The sequence below is a fragment of the Salvelinus sp. IW2-2015 genome, linkage group LG35, assembly GCF_002910315.2.
Source record: "Salvelinus sp. IW2-2015 linkage group LG35, ASM291031v2, whole genome shotgun sequence".
Classification (NCBI taxonomy): Eukaryota; Metazoa; Chordata; class Actinopteri; order Salmoniformes; family Salmonidae; genus Salvelinus; species Salvelinus sp. IW2-2015.
In genome coordinates this window covers 6385666-6408539 of record NC_036874.1, presented here as the reverse complement: position 1 = coordinate 6408539, position 22874 = coordinate 6385666, and the positions used below count along the sequence as shown (strand labels likewise).

Genomic DNA, 22874 nt, shown 5'->3' with positions numbered 1-22874 from the left:
TTTAAAGCCATTTACAAACCATAGCACCCAATTTAAATTGGAAGTCATTGGCTGATTACTCCCAACCAAAAGGAACCCACAGCCAGTTGACTACTTTAAAATGGTGGACGCCCTCAAAGGCAATGTCCATGCTAAAACGAGTTATAAATGAGGGCTCCYGAGTGGCGCAGCAGTCTAAGGCACTCCATCTCAGTGCAAGAGGTGTCCCTGGTTCAAATCCAGGGTGTCTCACATCCGGCTGTGATTTGGAGTTCCATAGAGCAGCACATAATTGGCCCACCAATTTGTTCTTACTCGACTTGCCTGGTTAAATAAAAAAATATCCATGTTGAGTMCTCTATGTCTATGGGTTACACCCTGAGCTACCGCTTCACCTGTGGCTTCAAACACTTCATGGTGGACGTCTCTGGAGAAAGCTTCCTGGGCATTGACCAGAACAGGCTTGTCACTCTGGCCAACCTCATTGAATTCCATAAGGTCTTTATTTTTAGTCTGCCTTTCTTTTCTTGTCTGTCTGTCTGAGCTTGATTTAGCTCTCACTTGTCTATGCGAATTTGCTGTGTCTGCACTAAATKAATCTGTGTGAATTGGATTTCTGTCTCAACATCCAATATCTATTCTTCACTACTGTGTTATTTTCCCTAGGGCGATGTCATCACTACATCGGGAGTAGAGCTCCTGCAGGAGTCACGTTGACCAACAAACYTTTCCACTAACTACAGGGGTCTATTTCAGTAATACCCCCTCCACCCCTCCTGACAAACATACCTGTCCTCCATGACACCCGGTGAAAGAAAATTGAAATTCTAGTTCCAAAATGGAAAACTTTSTCATTGAAAAGGAATGACACTATTCATTCTTACATTTCAATTTATCTCCTGATTTGATGGAATTTAAATKTAATTCCAGCCCCTGGAAAGAGAGCACTGTCACACAAAAACAATGGAGTGAACTTACAGTCCGATTCAGTTATTCAGTCAAACAGTGACAGGTAAAAAAATCTGTAATCTACTAACAACATTCCTGTGTGGCAGACTGTAGAATTCTATAATATTCCATTTAATATGGAGGATAACAGAATTAACAGATTAAGTGTAACAACAAAAATATAACAATGTTTATCTGACTCCTATTATTGTTATCAAAATGCAAGACTCAGTCAGCTAACTAGGCAGCCATCATTACAACTTAGATCTCCCCAAATGTAACTTATATTCAGTGCTTTGGAATGTATTCAGACCCCCTTGATTTTCCACATTTTTTTACCAGACACATAAATACTAATGTTACAGTCTTATTGATGATTAATTGATTAAATAAAAAAAAATACTCAGCAATCTACACACATAACCCCTGATGACACAAACGAAAACAGGTTTTTAAGACATTTTTTTTTACAACATTTATGAAAAATAAAAACCAGAAATAGCTTATTTACATAAGTATTCAGACCCTTTTGCTATGAGACATTAAATTGAGGTTAGGTGCATCCTGTTTCCAATGATCATCCCTTGAGATGTTTCTACAACTGATTGGAGTCCACACTCGTGGTAAATTCAATTGAATGGACAATGATTTGGAAAGACACACACCGTCTATAAAAGTACCACAGTTGAACAGTGATCTCAGAGCAAAAAACCAAGCCATGAGGTTTGAAAGAATTGTCGTAGAGGCGCTGAGATAGGATTGGTTGTAGAAGCAGGGGTGTCAAAGCAATGGACGGAGGCCAAAATAAAAAAATTTAGCTACAAAGCCGAGGGCCGGACTGTTCGAATGTTCATTGAAAAATTTTAAATGACGCATATAGTTCTAGTGACCTAATTGAACCTACTGAAAACCTAACAAATATATTCCCAATATGATCAGTAATAAAGCAATATTATTCTTATGGCTCTGTCAGTACCATCTTTAATTTTCAAACAGACACAAAAGACAAATTTCCTTTATATAAAAATCCTTTTTGAACAGAGCCGCTGCGAGATTTGAGGCCTCGTTTTAATTCCTCTGCCTTTTGTAGCCTTTGCTTCCATGTCCATATTCTTTTTTTGTCCGCTGTTTCGTTTCATAATGTCGTTCTCAGATAATACTCTTTCTCAGTACCGACCACACTTCTCCACACAGAAGACACACAGTTTTTCGCAGCTACCTCCGTGAACATATTTACTCCGACTCCCACCTTGTTTGAACCGCCCGGTTTCTCAGCTGTCCACCTTCGTTTTTGCCATTTTTTTGATGGTATTGAAAGTTAATTTTACTGTGATGCTGACGACTGCTGTGGCAATAAATATTGAAATGAACAGCTACCTGCTCGGTGCGTCACCGTTGCATTGTGGCGAAATGTAGTATTGTGTGCGTCATCTTGTAAAAATCTGCGCGGGCTGCCGCTTGCTGCGGTCTGCGGGCCGGTTCTAATAATAAATCAAGATCATCCCAGGGGCCGTAAAAAACCACTCATCGCGGGGGATGTGGCCCGCGGCCTTGACCTGACATATTGTGTAGAGTCATAGATCTGGGGAAGGCTACCAACAAAAATTCAGCATCATGCTGTGGGAATGTTTTCAGTGGCAGGGATGGGAGACTAGTCAGATCGAGGCAAGATGAACGAGCAAGTCCCAGACCTGCTGTTTCAAGTCTCTAGAGACAGCAGGAGCGGTAGAGATACTCTTAATGATCGCTATGAAAAGCCAACTGACATTTACTCCTGAGGTGCTGACTTGCTGCACCCTCGACAAACTACTGTATTATTATTATTGACCATGCTGGTCATTATGAACATTTGAACATCTGGCCATGTTCTGTTATGGTCTCCACCCGGCACAGCCAGAAGAGGACTGGCCACCCCTCATAGCCTGGTTCCTCTCTTAGGTTCTTCCTAGGTTTTGCCTTTCAGGGAGTTTCCTAGCACCGTGCTTCTACACCTGCATTGCTTGCTGTTGGTTTTAGGCTGGGTTTCTGTACAGCACTTTGAGATATCAGCTGATGTAAGAAGGGTTATATAAATAACATTTTGATTATACAAGAGGCCTCCTTGATGAAAACCTGCTCCAGAGCGCTCAGGACCTCAGACTGGGGCAAAGGTTCACATTCCAAACAGGACAACTACCCTAAAGACAACGCAGGGAGTGGCTTTGGCAAGTCTCTGAATGTCCTTGAGAGTTTCACAATGTTTGATGAACTCAATCAAAACATCTCTGGAGAGACCTGAAAATAGCTGTGCCAGCAACACTCCCCCTCCAACCTGACAGAGCTTGAGAGGATCTGCAGGGAAGAATGTACTGCGTGTGCACAAATTGTAGCGCCATACCCAAGAAGAATCAAGGCTGTAATCACTGGCAAAGGTGCTTCAACAAAGTACAGAGTAAAGGTTCTGAATAATGTAAATGTGATATTTCATAGATTTTTTTGTATTTTAACATTTGCAAAAAATGTCAAAAAAAAATTTCTGCTTTGCCATTATGGGGTATTGTGTGTAGATTGATGAGGTTGGGGTGGACGATTTAATCAATTGAGAAGAATTTGTAAGAATATAATAAATTCATCACATATTTTTCTTTAGTTGAATCTTGCACTATACAAAAAGAACAGCACAACTTGAGATAGTGTCCCTACCAAATCAGAAGATCCACCCAAACATGCTCATACACACATGGGAAAAAATGCTCAAGTATTATTTCCCAGGACTGTTTCTCATCTCAATTTCTCATCAACATTTCTAATATACTTACAAATACTTTCGTYGGACGACTAACACATATGAGATAATATAGTGCCCTCTATCTATYTCTATGACTTTCACCCAATAGCTGTCAGTGGATGATTATTACGTAGTTTCCGGTATTACGCCCCGATTCACCAAAAAAAAAAATGTCGAACTGGCAGGGAGCAGTCTAAAGGGGTCGAAAATACTCAAAKAATCTACAGTAAGTTAATGTTGTGTATGAATAAGCCTCCCGTCCCGATACTGTCACGTCGTTCGTATTATCAAGACAAGTAGCAAACAAACATTTCATGATATGCTAACGCAACGTTAGCTTGGCTAATAGGTAGCTAGCTAACGTTAGTTAGCAATACTAATCTCTAGAGCGTTGATAGCACAGCACTCGTGTAAAAAGAATGTATATTTGTCAGATATGCTAAAATAGTTAACATCATACAATTACTTTCTACATAGACTAGTTTTGGTGGCTAGTGTAAACAATAAACAAGTAGCTCGCTAACTAGCCTCTGGCTGGATGGCTCGTTTTGACAGCTGTATGACGCAACACGACAGGTGTTCTGAAGACTCGAATGTCTCCCTGAATTKTTGCTAGCTAGGCCAAGGGTGTCAGAGGTCCAGTGTCTGTGTTTATGTTTATCCGTGACTTGTCTGTTGAATATAGTCATGCTGACTAAGCACTTGAGCAACAATATTTTCTTAAACTGGYCATACATAGGATTAAATAGTGATCATCAGGACTGGCTGTGTGTCTCACTCATTAAYTACATTATAAAAGTATTAGCTAGCTAGTCAATAGCCCTGTTTAATTTTTAAAATTATAAATTAACATAAACAATTCCAGAGACTGTCAATCTGTGCATGTYAATACATTTGAGAAGCCTAGCTAGTACCACAAGTAAGGACATTCAAAATGTTCAGATGTTTGATAAGCATGGTCTTAATCACTTTCTCTCTATTTGACAGAACCCCAAGAAACATAGCTGCTTCACTCTCCACCAGGATTACATCGTGATTGGACACATGACCGTCTCCCTGCCAATGACAGCKCTTTAGAGGGGAAATGTCCATGTCCACCATAGTCATTGGCTGAGCTGGACTTGAGATCACAATGATGAAGATGATCTGAGGGAATCTTCCTCCTCAGGTGTAGGAGGCGGGCCCTTTCCTATTCCCTTGACACACCCATTAATATGAACCATGGACCCAGGAGCAGTTGACAGTCCCGTCACCTTAGTCATCAAGGCCCCCAACCAGAAGTATGACGACCAGACAATAAACTGTTTTCTCAACTGGACGGTGGAGAAACTGAAGAGTCACATCTCGAATGTGTACCCAAGCAAGCCGGTGAGTGGGTACTGCCATTTTTTGGTTTCCTCATCCCCACCATTCCATTAACTAAGGGGAGTGGATAGGGCAAGGGGAACCGTTCGCCTGGAGAGCTGCTGGGTGTGCAGGCTTTTGCTCCAGCTCGGCTSTAGGTCTAAATCTCAAAGGAATAACCACAGTAAAAGTATCTGCAAAGTATACTGAACAAAACTATAAATGCGACATGCAGCAATTTCAACGATTTTACTGAGTTTACAGTTCATATAACCAGTCAATTGAAATGCATTCATTAGGCCCTAATCTATGGCTTTTACATGACTGGGAATACAGATATATTCTGTTTGTCACAGATACAGTTGAAGTCAGAAGTAGAGGTCGACTGATTAATCGGAATGGCCGATTAATTAGGGCCGATTTCAAGTTTTCATAACAATCGGAAATCGGTATTTTTGGACACCGATTTGGCCTATTTATTTATTCGATTTTTTTAGACCTTTATTTAATCTTTATTTAACTAGGCAAGTCAGTTAAGAAAACATTCTTATTTTCAATGACGGCCTAGGAACGGTGGGTTAACTGCCTCGTTCAGGGGCAGAACGACAGATTTTTACCTTGTCAGCTCGGGGGATTCAATCTTGCAACCTTACAGTTAACTAGTCCAACGCTCTAACCACCTGATTACATTGCACTCCACGAGGAGCCTGCTGTGACGCGAAATGCAGTGACGAGTAATTAGCTAGTAGCATTTAAACTATCTATTAAAATAACAATCAACATCATAATCACTAGTTAACTACACATGGTTGATAGACTATTACTAGTTTATCTGTGGTGTCCTGCGTGCATATAATCGATGCGGTGCGTATCGTTGCTCCAATGTGTACCTAACCATAAACACAATTGCCTTTCTTAAAATCAAATACACAGAAGTATATTTATTACACCTGAATATTAGCTAAAGAAATCCAGGTAGCAGCAATATTAACCTGGTGAAATTGTGTCACTTCTCTTGCGTTCATTGCAGCAGAGTCAGTGTATATGCAACAGTTTGGCCGCCTAATTTGCCACAATTTCACGTAATTATGACATACACATTGAAGGTTGGCAATGTAACAGGAATATTTAGACTTATGGATGCACCCATTAGATAAAATACGGAAGGTTCTGTATTTCACCTGAAAGAAAAAGTCTTGTTTTCGAGATTTAGGTTCGGATTCAACCATATAATGACCTACGGCTCGTATTTCGTGTGTGTATTATGTTATAACTAAGTCTAATTTGATAGAGCAGTCTGACTGATCGGTGGTAGGCAGCAGCAGGCTCGTAAGCATTCATTCAAACAGCACTTTCCTGCGTTTTGACAGAAGCTCTTCGCTGTGCTTCAAGCCTATCACACTCCGAGATTAGCCTGTGTAACCAATGTGAAATGGCTAGCTAGTTAGGGGGTGGTGCGCTAATAGCGTTCAAACGTCACTCGCTCTGAGACTTGGAGTGTATTCCCCTTGCTCTGCATGGGTAACGCTGCTTCGAGGGTGGCTGTTGTCGTTGTGTTCCTGGTTCGAGCCAGGTAGGAGCGAGGAGAGGGATGGAAGCTATCTGTTACACTGGCATACTAAAGTGCCTATAAGAACTCCAATAGTCAAAGGTTAATGAAATACAAATGGTATAGAGAGAAATAGTCCTATAATTCCTATAATACTACAACTAACCAAACTTCTACCTGGGAATATTGAAGACTCATGTTAAAAGGACCACCAGCTTTCATATGTTCTCATGTCTGAGCAAGGAACTTAAACGTTAGCTTTCTTACATGGCACATATTGCACTTTTACTTTCTTCTCCAACACTTTGTTTTTGCATTATTAAACCAAATTGAACATGTTTCATTATTTATTTGAGGCTAAATTGATTTATTGATGTATTATATTAAGTTAAAGTGTTCATTCAGTATGTTGTAATTGCATTATTACAAATAAATTAAAAAAATCGTCCGATAATCGGTATCGGCTTTTTTTGGTCCTCCAAATCGGTATCGCGTTGAAAAATCATAAATCGTCGATCTCTAGTCGAGTTTACATACACTAGTTGGCGTCATTAAAACTAGTTTTCAAACCACCTACACATTTCTGTTTAACAAACTATAGATTTGGCAAGTTGGTTAGGGCATCTACTTTGTGCATGAACACGTCATTTTCCAACAATTGTTTACAGTCAGATTATTTCACTTATAATCACTGTATCACAATTCCAGTGGGTCAGAGGTTTACATACACTAATTTGACTGTGGCCTTTAAACAGCTTGGAGAATCCAGAAAAATTATGTCATGGCTTTAGAAGCTTCGATAGGCTAATTGACCAAATCTGAGTCAATTGGAGGAGTACCTGTGGATGTATTCAAGCCTGCTTCAAACTCAGTACTTCTTTGCTTGACATCCATGGAAAATCAAAAGTAATCAGCCAAGACCTCAGAAAAAAAATTGTGGACCTCCACAAGTCTGGTTCATCCTTGGGATCAATTTCCAAACACCTGAAGGTACCACGTTCATCTGTAAAACAAAGTACGCAAGTATTAACACCATGGACCACGCAGCCGTCAAATCCGCTCAGGAAGGAGACCCGTTCTGTCTCCTAGAGATGACGTACTTGGTGCAAAAAGTGCAAATCAATCCAGAACAACAGCAAAGAACCTTGTGAAGATGCTGGAGGAAACAGGTACAAAGTATCTATATCCACAGTAAAACGCGTCCTATACCGACTACAACTGAAAGGCCCTCAGCAAGGAAGGAGCCACTGCTCCAAAGCCGCCATAAAAAACTGCACATGGGACAAAAGTGTACTTTTTGGAGAAATGTCCTCTGGTTGGATGTTTGGCCATAAACCATCATTATGTTGGAGGATAAAGGGGGAGGCTTGCAAGCCAAAGAACACCATCCAACCATGAAGCACGGGGGTGGCAGCATCATGTCTTTGGGGGTGCTTTGCTGCAGGAGGACTGGTGCACTTCCCAAAATAGATGGCATAACGAGGAGAAAAATTATGTGGATATATTGAAGCAGCATCTCAAGACATCAGTCACGGAAGTTAAGCTTGGTCAAAATGGGTCTTCCAAATGACAATGACCCCAGCATACTTCCAAAGTTGTGGAAAATGGCTTAAGGACACAAGGTCAAGGTATTGGAGTGGCCATCACAAAGCCCTGACCTCAATCTTATATGAAGTTGTGGGCAGAACTGAAAAAGCTGGCGAAACAAGGATGCTTACAAACCTGACTCAGTTACACCAGCTCTGTCAGAGGAATGGGACAAAATTCACCCAATTTAATTGTGGGAAGCTTGTGGATGGTTTGACCCAAGTAAAAAATTAAGGCAATGCTACCAAATACTAATTGGGTGTGTGGTGTAAACCTTCCTGACCCCCACTGGGAATGTGATGAAAGAAATAAAAGCTGAAAGAAATCATTCTCTCTACTATTATTCTGACATTTCACATTCTTAAAATAAGGTGGTGATCCTAACTGACCTAAAACAGGGAATTTGTACTAGGATTAAATGTCAAGGAATTGCGAAACTGAGTTTAAATGTATTTGGCTAAGGTGTATGTAAACTTCCAACTTCAACTGTACCTTAAAAAAAAAAGTAGGGGCACGGATCAGAAAACCAGTCCGTATCTGGTGTTACCACCATTTTCCTCATGCAGGGCGATCTCCTTTGCATAGAGTTGATCAGGMTATTGATTATGGCCTGTGGAATGTTGTCCAACTTCTCTTCAATGGCTGTGTGAAGTTCCTGGATATTGGTGGGAACTGGAACATGCAATAATACATGTCGATCCAGAGCATCTCAAACATGCTCAATGGGTGACATGTCTGGTGACAATGCAGGCCACGGAAGAACTGGGACATTTCCAGGAATTGTGTACAGATCCTTGCGACATGGGGCTGTGCATTTTGCTGAAACATGAAGTGATGGCGGTGGATGAATGGCACGACAATGGGCCTTAGGATCTTGACACGGTATCTCTGTGCATTCAAATTGCCGTTGATAAAATGCAATTGTGTTCATTGTCCGTAGCTTATGGCTGCCCATACCATAACCCCACCGCCACCATGGGGCACTCTGTTCACAACGTTGACTTCAGCATACCGCTCACCCACATAATGCCATACATGTGGTCTGCGGTTGTGAGGCCGGTTGGACGTACTGACAAATTCTCTGAAACGACGTTGGAGGCAGCTTATRGTAGAGAAGTTCTCTGGCAACAGCTCTGGTGGACATTCCTGCAGTCAGCACGGCATTGTGTTCTGACAAAACTGCACATTTTAGAGTGGCCTTATGAAACATTTCTGCAATCTTTTATTTCAGCTCATGAAACATTGGACCAACACTTTACATGTTGCGTTTTTGTTCAGTATAACATTGAAGTAGACTTACTTCTCCAGAATCTGAGGAAGAAATAAGCCCWGATTTTTCATGTTATACACTTGTGAGTTAATTGCGTTTGGGCTATTCATCTTAGCATTTTCTATAACCAAAGGAGGCTGTAGACAGTGTCATTGTTTCCTAGCTGAGCTCCATAAACTGAAAGTAAATCTCAAAAGGGGACATCCACCTGGGAAAGCACAACAAAATTGTATAACTACAGCAACCAACCAAGCATCCTAAATGAAGGGATTAGTCAAGGGAAATTATCTTAATAGTTCATTTGCAAGGGTAAGGTTTTCCAAAATGAATGACACATTGGGTTCTCTGCCACATTGTTTATTTGTGAGCACTATCTTGATGCACCTTGACCACAAAACCGAAACCCAACTATCACTTCTGAGCATAGACTACATTTTTGGGATTTGAAATGCTTGATTTTACCTATGTACATAGGTACATAGGTACATAGGTCCACATTTACGTATAGTACAAGTCAAAAGTTTGGACACCTACTCATTCAAGGGTTTTTCTTTATTTTTACTATTTTCTACATTGTGGAATAATAGTGAAGACATCAAAACTATGCAAAAACACATATGGAATCATGTAGTAACCAAAAAAGTGTTAAACAAATCAAAATATATTTGAGAWTCTTCAAATAGCCACCSTTTGCCTTGATGACAGTTTGTACACTCTTTGCATTCTCTCAATCAGCTTCATGAGGTAGTCACCTGGAATATATTTCAATTAACAGAGGTGCCTTGTTAAAAGTGAATTTGTGGAATTTCTTTCCTTAATGCATTTGAGCCAATCAGTTGTGACAAGGTAGGGGTGGTATACCAATGATAGCCCTATTTGGTAATGTATTATGGCAATAACAGCTCAAATAAGCAAAGAGAAATGACATTCCATCATTACTTTAAGACATGAAGGTCAGTCAATACGGGAAATTTAAAGAACTGAAAGTTTCTTCAAGTGCAGTCGCATCATAGCGCTTGACGGTTTCTGAAACTGGCTCTCATGAGGACCACCACAGGAAAGGGAGACCCAGTTCCCTCTGCTGCAGAGGATACGTTCATTTGAATTAACTGCACCTCAGATTGCAGCCCAATTAAATGCTTCAGAGTTCACGTAACATACACATCTCAACATCAACTCTTCAGCGGAGATTGTGTGAATCAGGCCTTCATGGACGAATTGYTGCGAAGAAAGGACACCAATAAGAAGAGACTTGCTTGGGCCAAGAAACACRAGCAATGGACATTAGACCGGTGGACATCTGTTCTTTGGTCCAAATTTGAGATTTTTGCTTCCAACCACTGTGTCTTTGTGAGACGCAGAGTAGGTGAACGGATGATCTCCGCATGTGTGGTTCCCACCGTGAAGCATGGAGGAGGAGGTGTGTGTGTGCTTTGCTGGTAACACGGTCAGTGATGTATTTAGAATTCAAGGCACACTTAACCATCATGGCTACCACAGCATTCTGCAGCGATACGCCATCCACTCTGGTTTGCGCTTAGTCCCACTATTATTTGTTTTTCAACAGGACAATGACCCAAAACACACCTCCAGGCTGTATAAGGGCTATTTGACCAAGAAGGAGAGTGATGGTGCTGCATCAGATGACCTGGCCTCCACAATCACCCGACCTCAACCCAATTGTGATGGTTTGGGATGAGTTGAACCGCAGAGTGAATGAAAGCAGCCAACAAGTGCTCAGCATATATGGGAAATCCTTCAAGACTGTTTGAAAAGCATTCCTCATTAAGCTGGTTGAGAGAATGCAAAGAGTATGCAAAGCTGTCATCATAGCAAAGGTTGTCTACTTTGAAGAATCTCAAATATAAAATATATTTAGATTTGTTTAACACTTTTTTGGTTACTGCATGATTCCATATGGGTTATTTCATAGTTTTGATGTCTTCACTATTATTCTACAATGTAGAAAATTGTGAAAATATAGAAAAACCCTTGAATGAGTAGGTGTTCTGTACATAATGCGAAAATTCTGTAAAGCACTGTCTTGTGACGCTGCAGGCATGCGTTCAGGTGTGCAATCTACCCCAAACTAATGTAATCTAATCTGAAGATGTTTAGTCTTTTCTGGAACACAAACTGGGTTTCTATCCAAATGCTGCCAGATTTTCATGCAAATATTCTCAAATCTACATAAAAACAATGTGCACATTTTCCAACCAGAGATGTTACGAATGTCATGTACAGTCATTGTATCAGATCAGTGAAACATTTAGGTCAATGGTTGCAATAGTACTTCTGTATTAATAAACATACATGTGTATGTGCAAGAAATATTGCCCTACCAGCTTGTTGATATACTTTCAGCACCATTGTTCTTGCATAATTAAGAGCTAGAGGCACGTGTTACATTTCCAAATTTTTTGCATTTAGGGCTTATCAACCCAAACTATGTGATTTTAAATGCTCTAGTTGTGTATTCTGCAACAGGCTTTCTCAGACTGACAGTTGTGTTGTCTTAGTCATCCAAGGATCAGCGGCTGGTATACTCRGGCCATCTCCTCCAGGACCACCTGCAGCTGAGGGATGTCCTCAGGAAGGTAAAGACCACCCTCGACCTTGTCTCTGTTTTTCTGCTGTGGCATATGGTCGAAGTTTGGAGTATGGTGGACTAAMACTGTATCTGAAATGTTAGAATTGGTATGCAATGTCACAGAAACCTCACTCAACATAACAGACAACCGACTGCTGAGCCTTTATTACATAGGGCCCACCCCCTTGTGTTTGTGAGAGAGGGTGAGCGTGAGGCAGAAGAGACTGTGACGGTATAACAATAGCTGATCTAATGTAGTAAGCAACATTGAGGTTGGCTTTGTCCCTGAATTCTAGCCTGTTCCCTGAAATTACCCCTCCTTGCGCTCGCTCGCTCTCTCACTCACACCAATCACCAAAACAGAATCAAATGATTAATTACGCCCCTCTCCTTTTCCCCCCACATCCAACCCTCTATTTCCACCTACAGCAAGAGGGTTATCACATGATGCACCTGGTGTGTGCCTCTCGTACCCCTCCAGCGTCGCCCACGCCTCACTGCTCCGCCCCCAGCTCTTTGATCTCTGAACCCGGCTCCAGCTCTGGGGTACGTCTAATGGTGTGGAGTCATTCTGTGGAGCTCAACAATTTAATCAGATAGAAATTAAATGCCAAGTTCTAAATATGCTTTATTATTAGTGCATGACCCTGGGGTGGAAACTAGAGGTCGACCGATTAATCGGAATGGCCGATTAATTATGGCCGATTTCAAGTTTTCATAACAATCGGTAGTCGGCATTTTTGGACACCGATCATGGCCGATTACTTTGCACTCCACGAGGAGACTGSGTGGCAGGCTGACTACCTGTTATGCGAGTGCAGCAAGGAGCCAMGGTAAGGTGCTAGCTAGCATTAAACTTATCTTATAAAAAACAATCAATCAATCCAATCATAATCACTAGTTAACTACACATGGTTGATGATAATTACTAGTTTATCTAGCGTGTCCTGCGTTGCATATATCGATGCGGTGCGTATCGTTGCTCCAATGTGTACCTAACCATAACATCAATGCCTTTCTTAAAATCAATACACAGAAGTATATATTTTTACACCTGCATATTTAGCTAAAAGAAATCCAGGTTAGCAGGCAATATTAACCTGGTGAAATTGTGTCACTAGTTCACTAGTTAACTACACACTAGTTAACTACACATGTTCACTAGTTAACTACACATGGTTGATGATATTACTAGTTTATCTAGCTTGTCCTGCGTTGCATATAATCGATGCGTGCCTGTTAATTTATCATTGAATCATAGCCTACTTCGCCAAACGGATGATTTAACAGGGTGCATTCGCGAAAAAAGCACCTTCTTTGCACCATGTTTACCTAACCATAAACATCAACGCCTTCTTAAAATCAAACAAACAATATTTTTTTAAACCTGCATATTTAGTTAATATTGCCTGCTAACATGTATTTCTTTTAACTAGGGAAATTGTTCACTTCCTGCGTTCTGTGCAACAGAGTCAGGGTATATGCAGTCAGTTTGGGCTGCCTGGCTCTTTGCGAACTGTGTGAAGACTATTTATTCTAACAAAGACAGCAACTTCGCCAAACGGGATGATTTAACAAAAAGCGCATTCCTAACCATAAACATCAATGCCTTTCTTAACATCAATACAAAGACGTATATTTATTAAACCTGCATATTTAGTTAAAAGAAATCCAGTTAGCAGGCAATATTAAACTAGGGAAATTGTGTCACTTCTCTTGCGTTCATTGCACGCAGAGTTCAGGGTAGTATGCAAACAGTTTGAGGCCGCCTGATTGTTGCGAACTAATTTGCCAGATTTTATGTAATTATGACATAACATTTAAGGTTGTGCAATGTAACAGGAATATTTAGACTTATGGATGCCACCCGTTAAATAAAATACGGAACGGTCCGTATTTCACTGAAAGAATAAACGTTTTGTGTCATAAATGATAGTTTCCGGATTTGACCATAATAATGACCTACGGCTCGAATTCTGTGTGTTAGTATGTTATAATTAAGTATATGATTTGATATTTGATAGAGCAGTCTGACTGAGCGATGGTAGGCAGCAGCAGGCTCGTAAGCATTCATTCAAACAGCACTTTCGTGTGTTTCCAGCAGCTCTTCGCTGTTCTTCAAGCATTGAGCTGTTTATGACTTTAAGCCTATCAACTCCCGAGCTTATTAGCTGTCGCGCGTAATAGCGTTCAATCATGACGTCACTCGCTCTGAGACCTTTGAAGTAGTTGTTCCACTTGCTCTGCAAGGGCCGCGCTTTTGTGGAGCAGGTAGACGGTACGAGCTTCGAGGGTAGCTGTTGTCGATGTGTTCCTGGTTCGAGCCAGGTAGGAGCGAGGAGAGGGACGGAAGCTATACTGTTACACTGGCAATACTAAAGTGCCTATAAGAACATCCAATAGTCAAAGGTATATGAAATACAAATGGTATAGAGAGAAATAGTCCTATAAATTCCTATAATAACTACAACCTAAAACTTCTTACCTGGGAATATTGAAGACTCATGTTAAAAGGAACCACCAGCTTTTAATGTTCTCATGTTCTGAGCAAGGAACTTAAACGTTAGCTTTTTTACATGGCACTTATTGCATTTTTACTTTCTTCTCCAACACTTTGTTTTTGCATTATTTAAACCAAATTGAACATGTTTGATTATTTATTTGAGGCTAAATTGATTTTATTTATGTATTATATTAAGTTAAACTAAATRTGTTCATTCAGTATTGTTGTAATTGTCATTATTACAAATACATAAATACATGTAAAAAAAAATTGTCAGATTAATCGGTATCGGCTTTTTTTGGTCCTCCAATAATTGGTATCGGCGTTRAAAAATCATAATCGGTCGACCTCTAGTGGCAACACATACATTCTAAGTGTTTTTAATAGGGCTTTGGACAAATTTTGGACAAATAGGGCTTTGGACAAATTTCAACCAAAAGTTGGAGTATAGTGGGCACACACTATACTCCAACTTTTGACACACTGAAAAAGTGAGGGAGAGGTTATTGTGACAGGGTAGGAACCAACTGCCATTACACACGGTGGAGTGGCATAACACATTTAACAAACCAAACATTGAAATACCGTTATACAAGGTAAAGTAAAAACCCAAACTTGTCTGTGCATCAATACCGGTATAGAGTAAAATACACTATACCGCCCAGCCCTACTTTGCAGCTGTCCTTATTCCCAAAGTGGCATTGTTTTTTACCAATATATTAACGCTTTTATTCCTCCTCTTTCCTCTGCTGGTTTATGATTGGTGTATGTCTTGTCACTCAGAGTTCAGACAGTGCTGGCTCCACCTCCCAAGCCACAGCACCAAATCAGGACAGTCAGTCCGCCGCATCCTCAGTAACAGGAAGTTATGATGGGCTAAGGCATCGTGGAGGCTTCCCCCAATTTAACCCTCAAAACCCTTCCTCTACTGGTATAATGCAATGGTAAGCACTGTTCTTGTGTATTGGGATCAATTTTCTAATTGGGATCAATTTTCTAATCTAATTTTCAGTTTCCACCTAGTCAGGAAATGAAGTAAAATTACATTTAAAACTTTAAAAAATGGTGGGGGAAATGCAGAAAATATTGTGTGTGCATAGTTTTTGAATGCACATGTGACTGTTTTTCCTCCACAGGCCAGATGGGACGCAGGTCCCGGTACAGGGGGGTATGGCTGCAGGTGTGCCCCCCCACCCCATGTACATGCCCATGCAGGTCCTCTGGTGGCAGCAGATGTATGCACGCCACTACTACATGCAATAGTAAGTCAGGGTCGTCTGCACTTAGGGCCCAATCTTAACAACCCATAAGGACCACAGACTTCTCTACGTTGGAATGAGTTAAATTCACTAGCTTCTATCCGCTAATACATATTTMTGTCTTTCTTTCTCTTCCCCAATCTCTCCCTCTTCCAGTCAAGCAGCAGTTGCGGCCTCACAGCCCCCCTCCACCCCTCCCTACTCCCCCAGTCCCACCCACTCCCCCCAACCCGCACAGCCAAATGAAGCTCCGCCTCCCCTGGGGCCTAACCCCGCCCCTAACCCTATCCAAGAGGACAGGCCGGCCAATCCYAATATCCAGATGAATGCCCAGGGCGGGGCCGTGCTAAATGAGGACGAAYTGAACCGTGATTGGCTGGACTGGATGTACACRGTCTCCCGCGCCRCCATCTTGCTCAGCATCGTGTATTTCTACTCCTCCTTTGGCCGCTTCGTCATGGTGATAGGYGCCATGCTGCTCGTCTTTTTGTGAGTTCTCATCTGTACACTATCCGTTTGACATTAGAATGGATACTTTTGAAGGACCCTGTTTACTTTGTATCTGTGTGTGAGATACTCATTTTGTGATTGTGTTTTAACTAGGCACAGGGCTGGTTGGTTTCCTTTTAGGCCAGAGCTGCAGAACCCCGGAGGAGGAGAAGCGGGGTTGGCTCATCAGGACGAGGCAGAGAGACACCAGGACATCCAGGAGATGGTGGGTGCTCCTTGTCTAAGATGGATTCCATCTCTGTCTGTGTGGTTATGCTTTTCTGTCTGATCTGTCTCTGTGTCCAAGCTGCTCCTTTCTCTCTGCCACATTCTCTCTCTCCATCTCTGCTTTTYAAACCGATGGTCCTTCTCTTATTCTCTCTTTCTCTYGTTCTGTTTCTCTTCATCTCAGGAGCGGATGATGGATGAAGGGCTGGAGGATGAGGAGGGCGACAGTGGAGAGGAAGGCCCAGAGGACCCGGCAGCTCCCGCTGCTCCCCGCCACCACGGCTTCCTGGCYTCCACCTGGTCCTTCATCAGCACCTTCTTCACCTCCCTCATCCCAGAGGGACCCCCCCACCCTGCCAACTAAACCAGGGAGGGAGACCCTCCCTCCTCCCCAGCAACAACCTCCCATGCTGCCAACTACCAGACTGTAAATAGAGCTGCAGTGTGGGAGAAGTCTTGAATGAACATCGAACAAACTAACATGTTATGCCATGTTAAACAAGCTAACAATGCTTTATATTCCAGAGGTTTTTCTGATTTCATCATACAAATTGGTACACACACACTTTYTTTTCTTTGATCATGTCTGCTCATTCAGATTTTGGTGTCATTGAAAGGCCTCGAAGGGTCGTCCATTTTAAGCAGTGATACAGCCGTTGCATTTATTGTTTTGTTTTTTGAGAATAGATGAAAGGACAYACACMYMWAWRTGTRTRWRWATWTYWMWRWSWCTMKMRCAYATRTKTYTCTCTMTATATRWGARYWWTMTMTWTWYAYATGAGTATCTACATCTTAGTTCCTGACAAAATGCATTTTTGAATAAAAGCCTTGTGGTTTCATGTGTGTGAATTGTCTTCTATGATTGGTTCAATTTGAAGGACAAGTGAGATCTCTATTTGACCTACTGTATTTGGGAGTCACTAAGTGGAAGTTAGTGCTCTTTTTCATCTGGTGCAGTTGACATAGTGGAATTKAATCATCCAGTCAAAGCCCTGTAACCATAGATATCCTATAATGAGTATTCTCTGCGTGAAACAGCTTAGGTAACTCAGGAATTCTACTTCATTCTCCAAGATGGSTGCTTGATGACTTTACTGAAATCAAAATCAATCTAAGTGTATTGGTCGCGTACACAGAATTTCAGATGTTATCGCAGGTGCACAGAAATGCTTGTGTTTCTTGCTCCAACAGTGCAGTAWTACCTAGAAGTAAACTTCATACCCAATGGGCACAAGGATGTTAAAGTAGAGGAGCAGCAGCAGGAGGAAAGTGAGAACCTATGGCATGATGGTGGTAACTTCAATCTAGAATCCCTAAACGATTCTGAGGCCTTTTTGAGACCACCGCCTGGGTCTCTGGAAACTAAAGAAACCTCTAGCCACCTTAACCTATGACACGGGTAGGCAACCATGTTCCTGGAGTACTGCAGGATTTTGTTCCAACTAGGCACCACACCTGGCCAACTGAGCTAATTGATCAGTTCAGAGATAATGTGCTGGAATTTTTTTTTGCCCACACTACAGATGGCTATATCGATCTGCTAATACAGGACTAGTAAAGTCCCAGTGCACTACTTTTGTGAATAAAAGTAATTATTATTCAATTCTGCTTTTTCAGGGGTTGCAGCAGCACCCCTACTTCCCGTGGCTTTGCTTGTAACATGTATTCTAAATTCTGAGGGTGATAGTTGATTTTGAGAAATAAATATTCTCATTAAGATGACAAATTATACTGTTTTGGAGTTATTACATTTTGTGACAGGTAGGCTATTTTAAGTTTTGATTGTGTTAAAGCATTTTGCAAGAGAAATTTGTTTCTCAACTCATTTGTGACTGCTACATTTCTATAGGCAATGTTGGTAATCTCTAAATAAAATAATTTATAGGATTGGTTCAAATGAACGACACTTGAGAGAGGTTCTCTAATTGTCCTGCAGGTGGTGCCATTGTAAACAAAATAAAAAATACGCTTGTGATTTTAGAACGGTACTGTTTAGCGGTCTATGGGTGATCAGTGAGCGCTAGGGCTTTGTCGGTGTCCACTGAGCCTGAGTGGTTCTCAGTAGACCTACAGGCTGGATCGGTGATTTTTTTAAAGTTAAACAAGGCACGCATGGCCTGGCAGAATCTTCCTATTTTTCATGCGGTCAATGTCAGGTGCAGGAGAAACGTGACTCGTGGCACTCGTGGCACACTTCAGTGCTCTTTTTCATCTGGTGCTGGTACAGATGGAGGGGAAAAAATACTTATTGAGACAAACAACGCTATGCATTTTTAGACTACAGTATGCTGTTTTGACTGTGTTGAGACTAGCAGATAGCTCAATATGTGAAGCTAAAAGTCTTATTACTTGGCCTGCAACAGCAGCAAAATATCCATAGAGAGGGTCTTGCTGCTGACCAGGGTATCCTCCAAAGCCAGGGCCACCAGCAGGGGCACCTCCATGCTGCGAGACAGACAGAAAATGAGAGAGAGAGAGACAATGAGAGAGAGAACACCATAAAGAGTGTCAAACTGTACTTTGGCCAGCAACACCAGGACCGTGAGTCCCAGCTATTATGTGAACCTGACCACTCCCAGGGTTGGGTGAAATGAGTCAAAAACAGTACTTCTATCGACCTATATGCTACTGAACTTTTTATACAAAGTGTTGGCCCTATACTCCATCATAGCATTTGCACTTCATGTAACCTTTTGATCAGCTCAGATTGTTACATTGTAAGAGTGTGTGCCTCTGTTGTATCGAACAAGTGAACAACACTTGTTCGATACAACAGAGGCACACACAGGTATCCCTGGAGCAATAACAGGGAATAACAGGTATCCCTGGAGCAAAGAGGCGCATCAAGCATAAAAGATATGCTACGGCTTGCCAATGGTAGCGATTCATTGGCAGGCAGGCCTACAAATTGTATTAGATACAACAAATAGTATACTGTATACGCAAAACACTGTGCAATATACGCATGTTATATTATGCAGGACCGGTTTGCAGTTCTACTTCCGGACAACTAAATGGTCCTGCCCATTTACCTTCATATTTATATAGAAGAAACTTGTCTGTAAGATCTTACCCCTCCTGGGTATCCGCCTGCGGGAGCACCATATCCAGGATAACTAATTTCTATGAAAATAATAACATTGTGATACCAACTGGAAATAAAGTATCCCCTTCCCTGACTTGCCCTTCTTTACATACAAGGGGAGTGTCGGGTGTCTGGATTTACAATAAGCAATGGGAGGGATGAATTTGAGTTTTAGGCTGTTGTCTTTGGAAACCTTTATTTGGAGTAAAATAGTGGATGTAGTTGAACAGAAGTCAAAGTATAAACGTTTACCAGAGTATGTTTTGTTAACATGAAATGAACACTYGAGGAAGTAAATGGTATATTCCAGGCACATTCCAGTGTTTTAAGTTTCATTGAGGCTCATCACCTCAATGCACTATTTCCAGATTGGCCTTGCATTAACATGTGACCAGCTGCCTGCCAATCATGTGACAGTAATACTTGTCAACAAAGATAAATGCAGCGCTGACTGCATTTCTCTAAGTAATAAAGTAATACTATAGATAGTAGTAGTACTTATAGTAATAGATTTGCATATAGTGAATATGATGCCAAATTGTGAGTTGTCTCAATTGTTTCTGTGTCTTACTATTGTGATAAACAACATTATTTTCACCAGGCCAACCATTGCATTGTGTATTGTATTTTGTGTTTATTTTATGTGTGAGTGTGCATGTTCCTAATGCTACTGCACAGCATTAACTGTCCCACAGGCTAATAATGTTGTACTGTATTTGTGTTGTATTTTAATACAGTAAGACCACCAAGAGTCATCATTACATCATTACACAAGATCAGAAACACTCGTCTCAGAACCATTGGGGTGCACTTCCTTTCTGGACAGGAAATACTGAATCGTGCCTCCACTGAAAAGCTGTTCTGCGGCTGACAGGATCAGAGGGCACTGCTGCGGAGCCCATGCACAAATCTGGCTCATCTCTAGCCTATAGACCTGCTATTATCAACTAGGGAATCAAACACGCAAAGTTATTCTTCTTTGCCTTGGTATACAGTAGAAGCCCTGATTGAGATGTACGGACAGAACCCTAACTGGTTGTTGTCGAACGGGGAGCCTCTACGCCACCACAGGCACCTGGGCAGACTTGGCTCAGCAACCCTGAGGCAATGGGAGGATGAGGAAGAAGGAAAAGAGGAAGAACATGCAATTTGGACCAGGGAGCATCCAGCAATCTGTTGCTATGCTACAAGTAAGAGTGAGGTGTATGAGTTAACTGTGAGAGAATATTGCAGGCTCATTGCAAAATAGTTCAGGGGACTTTCATTGMTTGTCTGTTTCAACCATGATTTAGGTTTGTTTTTAAGTGGCATGCCTTGTTGTCTTGGGGTAAACAGGGTTTATGCTGGTTTGTATCAATTAACATGTTTTCCCAATTCTGCTATTCTGACTTTGCTTACCTACCACTGCCTCCGTGCTTGCCAGTGTGGGCAGATGACTTGTGACTAAGAGCCTTGCCCAAACTCGGCAGGCCCATTGGCAGGCCAAAGAGACAGCAGGACCAAACATGTGATACAACGACAGACTGCAACAGAACAGCACCCTACCTTATGTCGTCCCTTCTCACCACACCTTACTATTATCGCTCCTCCATCTCTTCCCTTCCCCTCTCCCAGCCTTCTATCTCCTCTCCTTGCATCTCGTTATCCACGTTTAGTCTTCATCTCCCCTATTCMCATTTCTTTGTATGCTCATTAATGTGCTATCCAACATACAGACATAATGCCATTTGCTTGGTTTCTCCATTCACTTGAATACCTTTAGACATCATCAATGGTATGAACAGAAACTTTTTGTCAAATGTTCTTAGGTTCTCTCCTYTGTCCCGTGTCTTCAGATGGCCATGGCCTCACCCAAGAGTGTGTTCAGAACCACTGGGGCTGGGCTTGTACCGAGAGTCCCTTTGGCCCTGTCCACACAGAMCTAGTTAGCATCCAAAGCCAGAGTGACACAGGGCTAGATGCCCCTGAAATGTGGATGGATGTCCCCCCACACCAGCCCTCCTTGGCTGGTGCTGATGGAGAAGAATCATCCCAGCATTGTTTAGGCAGTCAATGGAGGAGCCACAGGACAGAGGGCCATGGCTGTGTTTGTGTGCATGGACCAAGTGGACCAGGAAGATGTTGCCACAGTTGGGCTGGTTCCCCTCTCTTCAATTTTGGAAGTAAGTGTATATGTCTGTTTATGTGAAAGAGGGTCATTCTTCTCTATGGTGATCCAGCATGGCTGCTATGTAGTTTTTTTCTCTAATCAAATACTTCTGTTTCCCAGTGAGGAAGACAATAATGGTAGGAGTCGAGGTGGAAATAGTGGAGGAAGTAGCCTATGAGRACACAGAGACACTTGAAGTAATGTAAGTAGTTAAATGATTCAAGGTCATGGTTTATTTACACATTGCTGAAGCACATAAACATAAAGTAGGGCTATGCAGTAGCTAATGTTTGTATGTCTTTCTTTTTAGATCAGAAGGAGTCTATCCAAATTATTTGATGGAAACCATATTGCTGCACGATGACCAGCTTTTCCCCACCTAAACATGCATTCCTTCAAAAGTTGTTTGCAAGGGAACTTTCTGTGTTTTTAAATGTCAGCCTTGTCTTTTGAATGTATTTTACATTTATTTAAATGTAGTTTAAATATTTAAATGTATTTGAATTACCATTTAAAGGCMTTTTTTATGCCAGTGTTATGTGAGGTTCATTAATTATAATTTTTTTACCCAATAAAGTAAGAAAACCTTTGCTTGTTGTCTTGATTTGAACTTCTAATGAAGATATAGTAAATGTAACTTCCAAGACCTTCTGACAGTCTACACTTGCTTTGTCCGTCCAGTGCTCCAGTACTCTGCTCAAGTATGGCAAGTCTCACAGCCCACCAACACAACCAACTTGAGAAAATCCAACGACATGCTACCAAAATCATCATGGGCACAACCTACACCTCTGTATGYAATGACCTGGGCTTGCAGTCCGTGGAGTCCCGCCGCACCCACCAGCAGATCCTTTGTCCAGAAGCTTGCAAAACCCCAGCAACAAATAACGTTAGCTGCCTCAGACGATAGATAGGACACGTCAGTGTCAGATCTACCCATCGAATCCTTCCCCCTATTCGGACTGACACATACTACAACAGCACTATACCTTACTTTGTGAAGCTGCTTAAATGTAATATTTTATACTACATCTCATGTTTTATGTGATTTACTTACTTACGTAGGCCTATGTATGCTGCAATTCAGCTTTTAGCGGCAAATGTGTACAATTAAAAACTAAACCTTA

At 41.5% G+C, this 22874-nt stretch overlaps 2 protein-coding genes across 6 annotated transcripts; both read left to right on the top strand.

The window, feature by feature from the left end:
• Positions 1 to 3838: 3838 nt before the first annotated feature.
• LOC111959058 (homocysteine-responsive endoplasmic reticulum-resident ubiquitin-like domain member 2 protein) lies at positions 3839 to 17171 on the top strand. 4 transcript variants are annotated; one of them, XM_023980472.2, is made up of 9 exons: positions 3839 to 3920; positions 4682 to 5062; positions 11964 to 12041; positions 12464 to 12580; positions 15321 to 15481; positions 15674 to 15799; positions 15953 to 16285; positions 16400 to 16511; positions 16698 to 17171. In XM_023980472.2, the coding sequence occupies exons 2-9, from the start codon at positions 4916 to 4918 to the stop codon at positions 16875 to 16877; spliced, it is 1254 nt and encodes a 417-aa protein (XP_023836240.1). In that variant the 5' UTR covers positions 3839 to 3920; positions 4682 to 4915; the 3' UTR covers positions 16878 to 17171. The 4 variants fall into 4 exon arrangements, with proteins under 4 accessions (XP_023836240.1, XP_023836244.1, XP_023836241.1 ...); XM_023980476.2 differs by having other exon boundaries at positions 11932 to 12041; XM_023980473.2 differs by lacking the exon at positions 12464 to 12580.
• A 3258-nt stretch (positions 17172 to 20429) lies between these two features.
• LOC111959120 (uncharacterized) lies at positions 20430 to 22337 on the top strand. Of its 2 annotated transcripts, none has more exons than XM_023980566.1 (4): positions 20430 to 20788; positions 21407 to 21760; positions 21868 to 21949; positions 22058 to 22337. In XM_023980566.1, exons 1-4 carry the CDS (start codon positions 20611 to 20613, stop codon positions 22128 to 22130), a joined length of 687 nt encoding a protein of 228 aa, XP_023836334.1. In that variant the 5' UTR covers positions 20430 to 20610; the 3' UTR covers positions 22131 to 22337. The 2 variants fall into 2 exon arrangements, with proteins under 2 accessions (XP_023836334.1, XP_023836335.1); XM_023980567.2 differs by having other exon boundaries at positions 20431 to 20788; positions 21434 to 21760.
• The last annotated feature ends 537 nt before the right edge of the window (positions 22338 to 22874 follow it).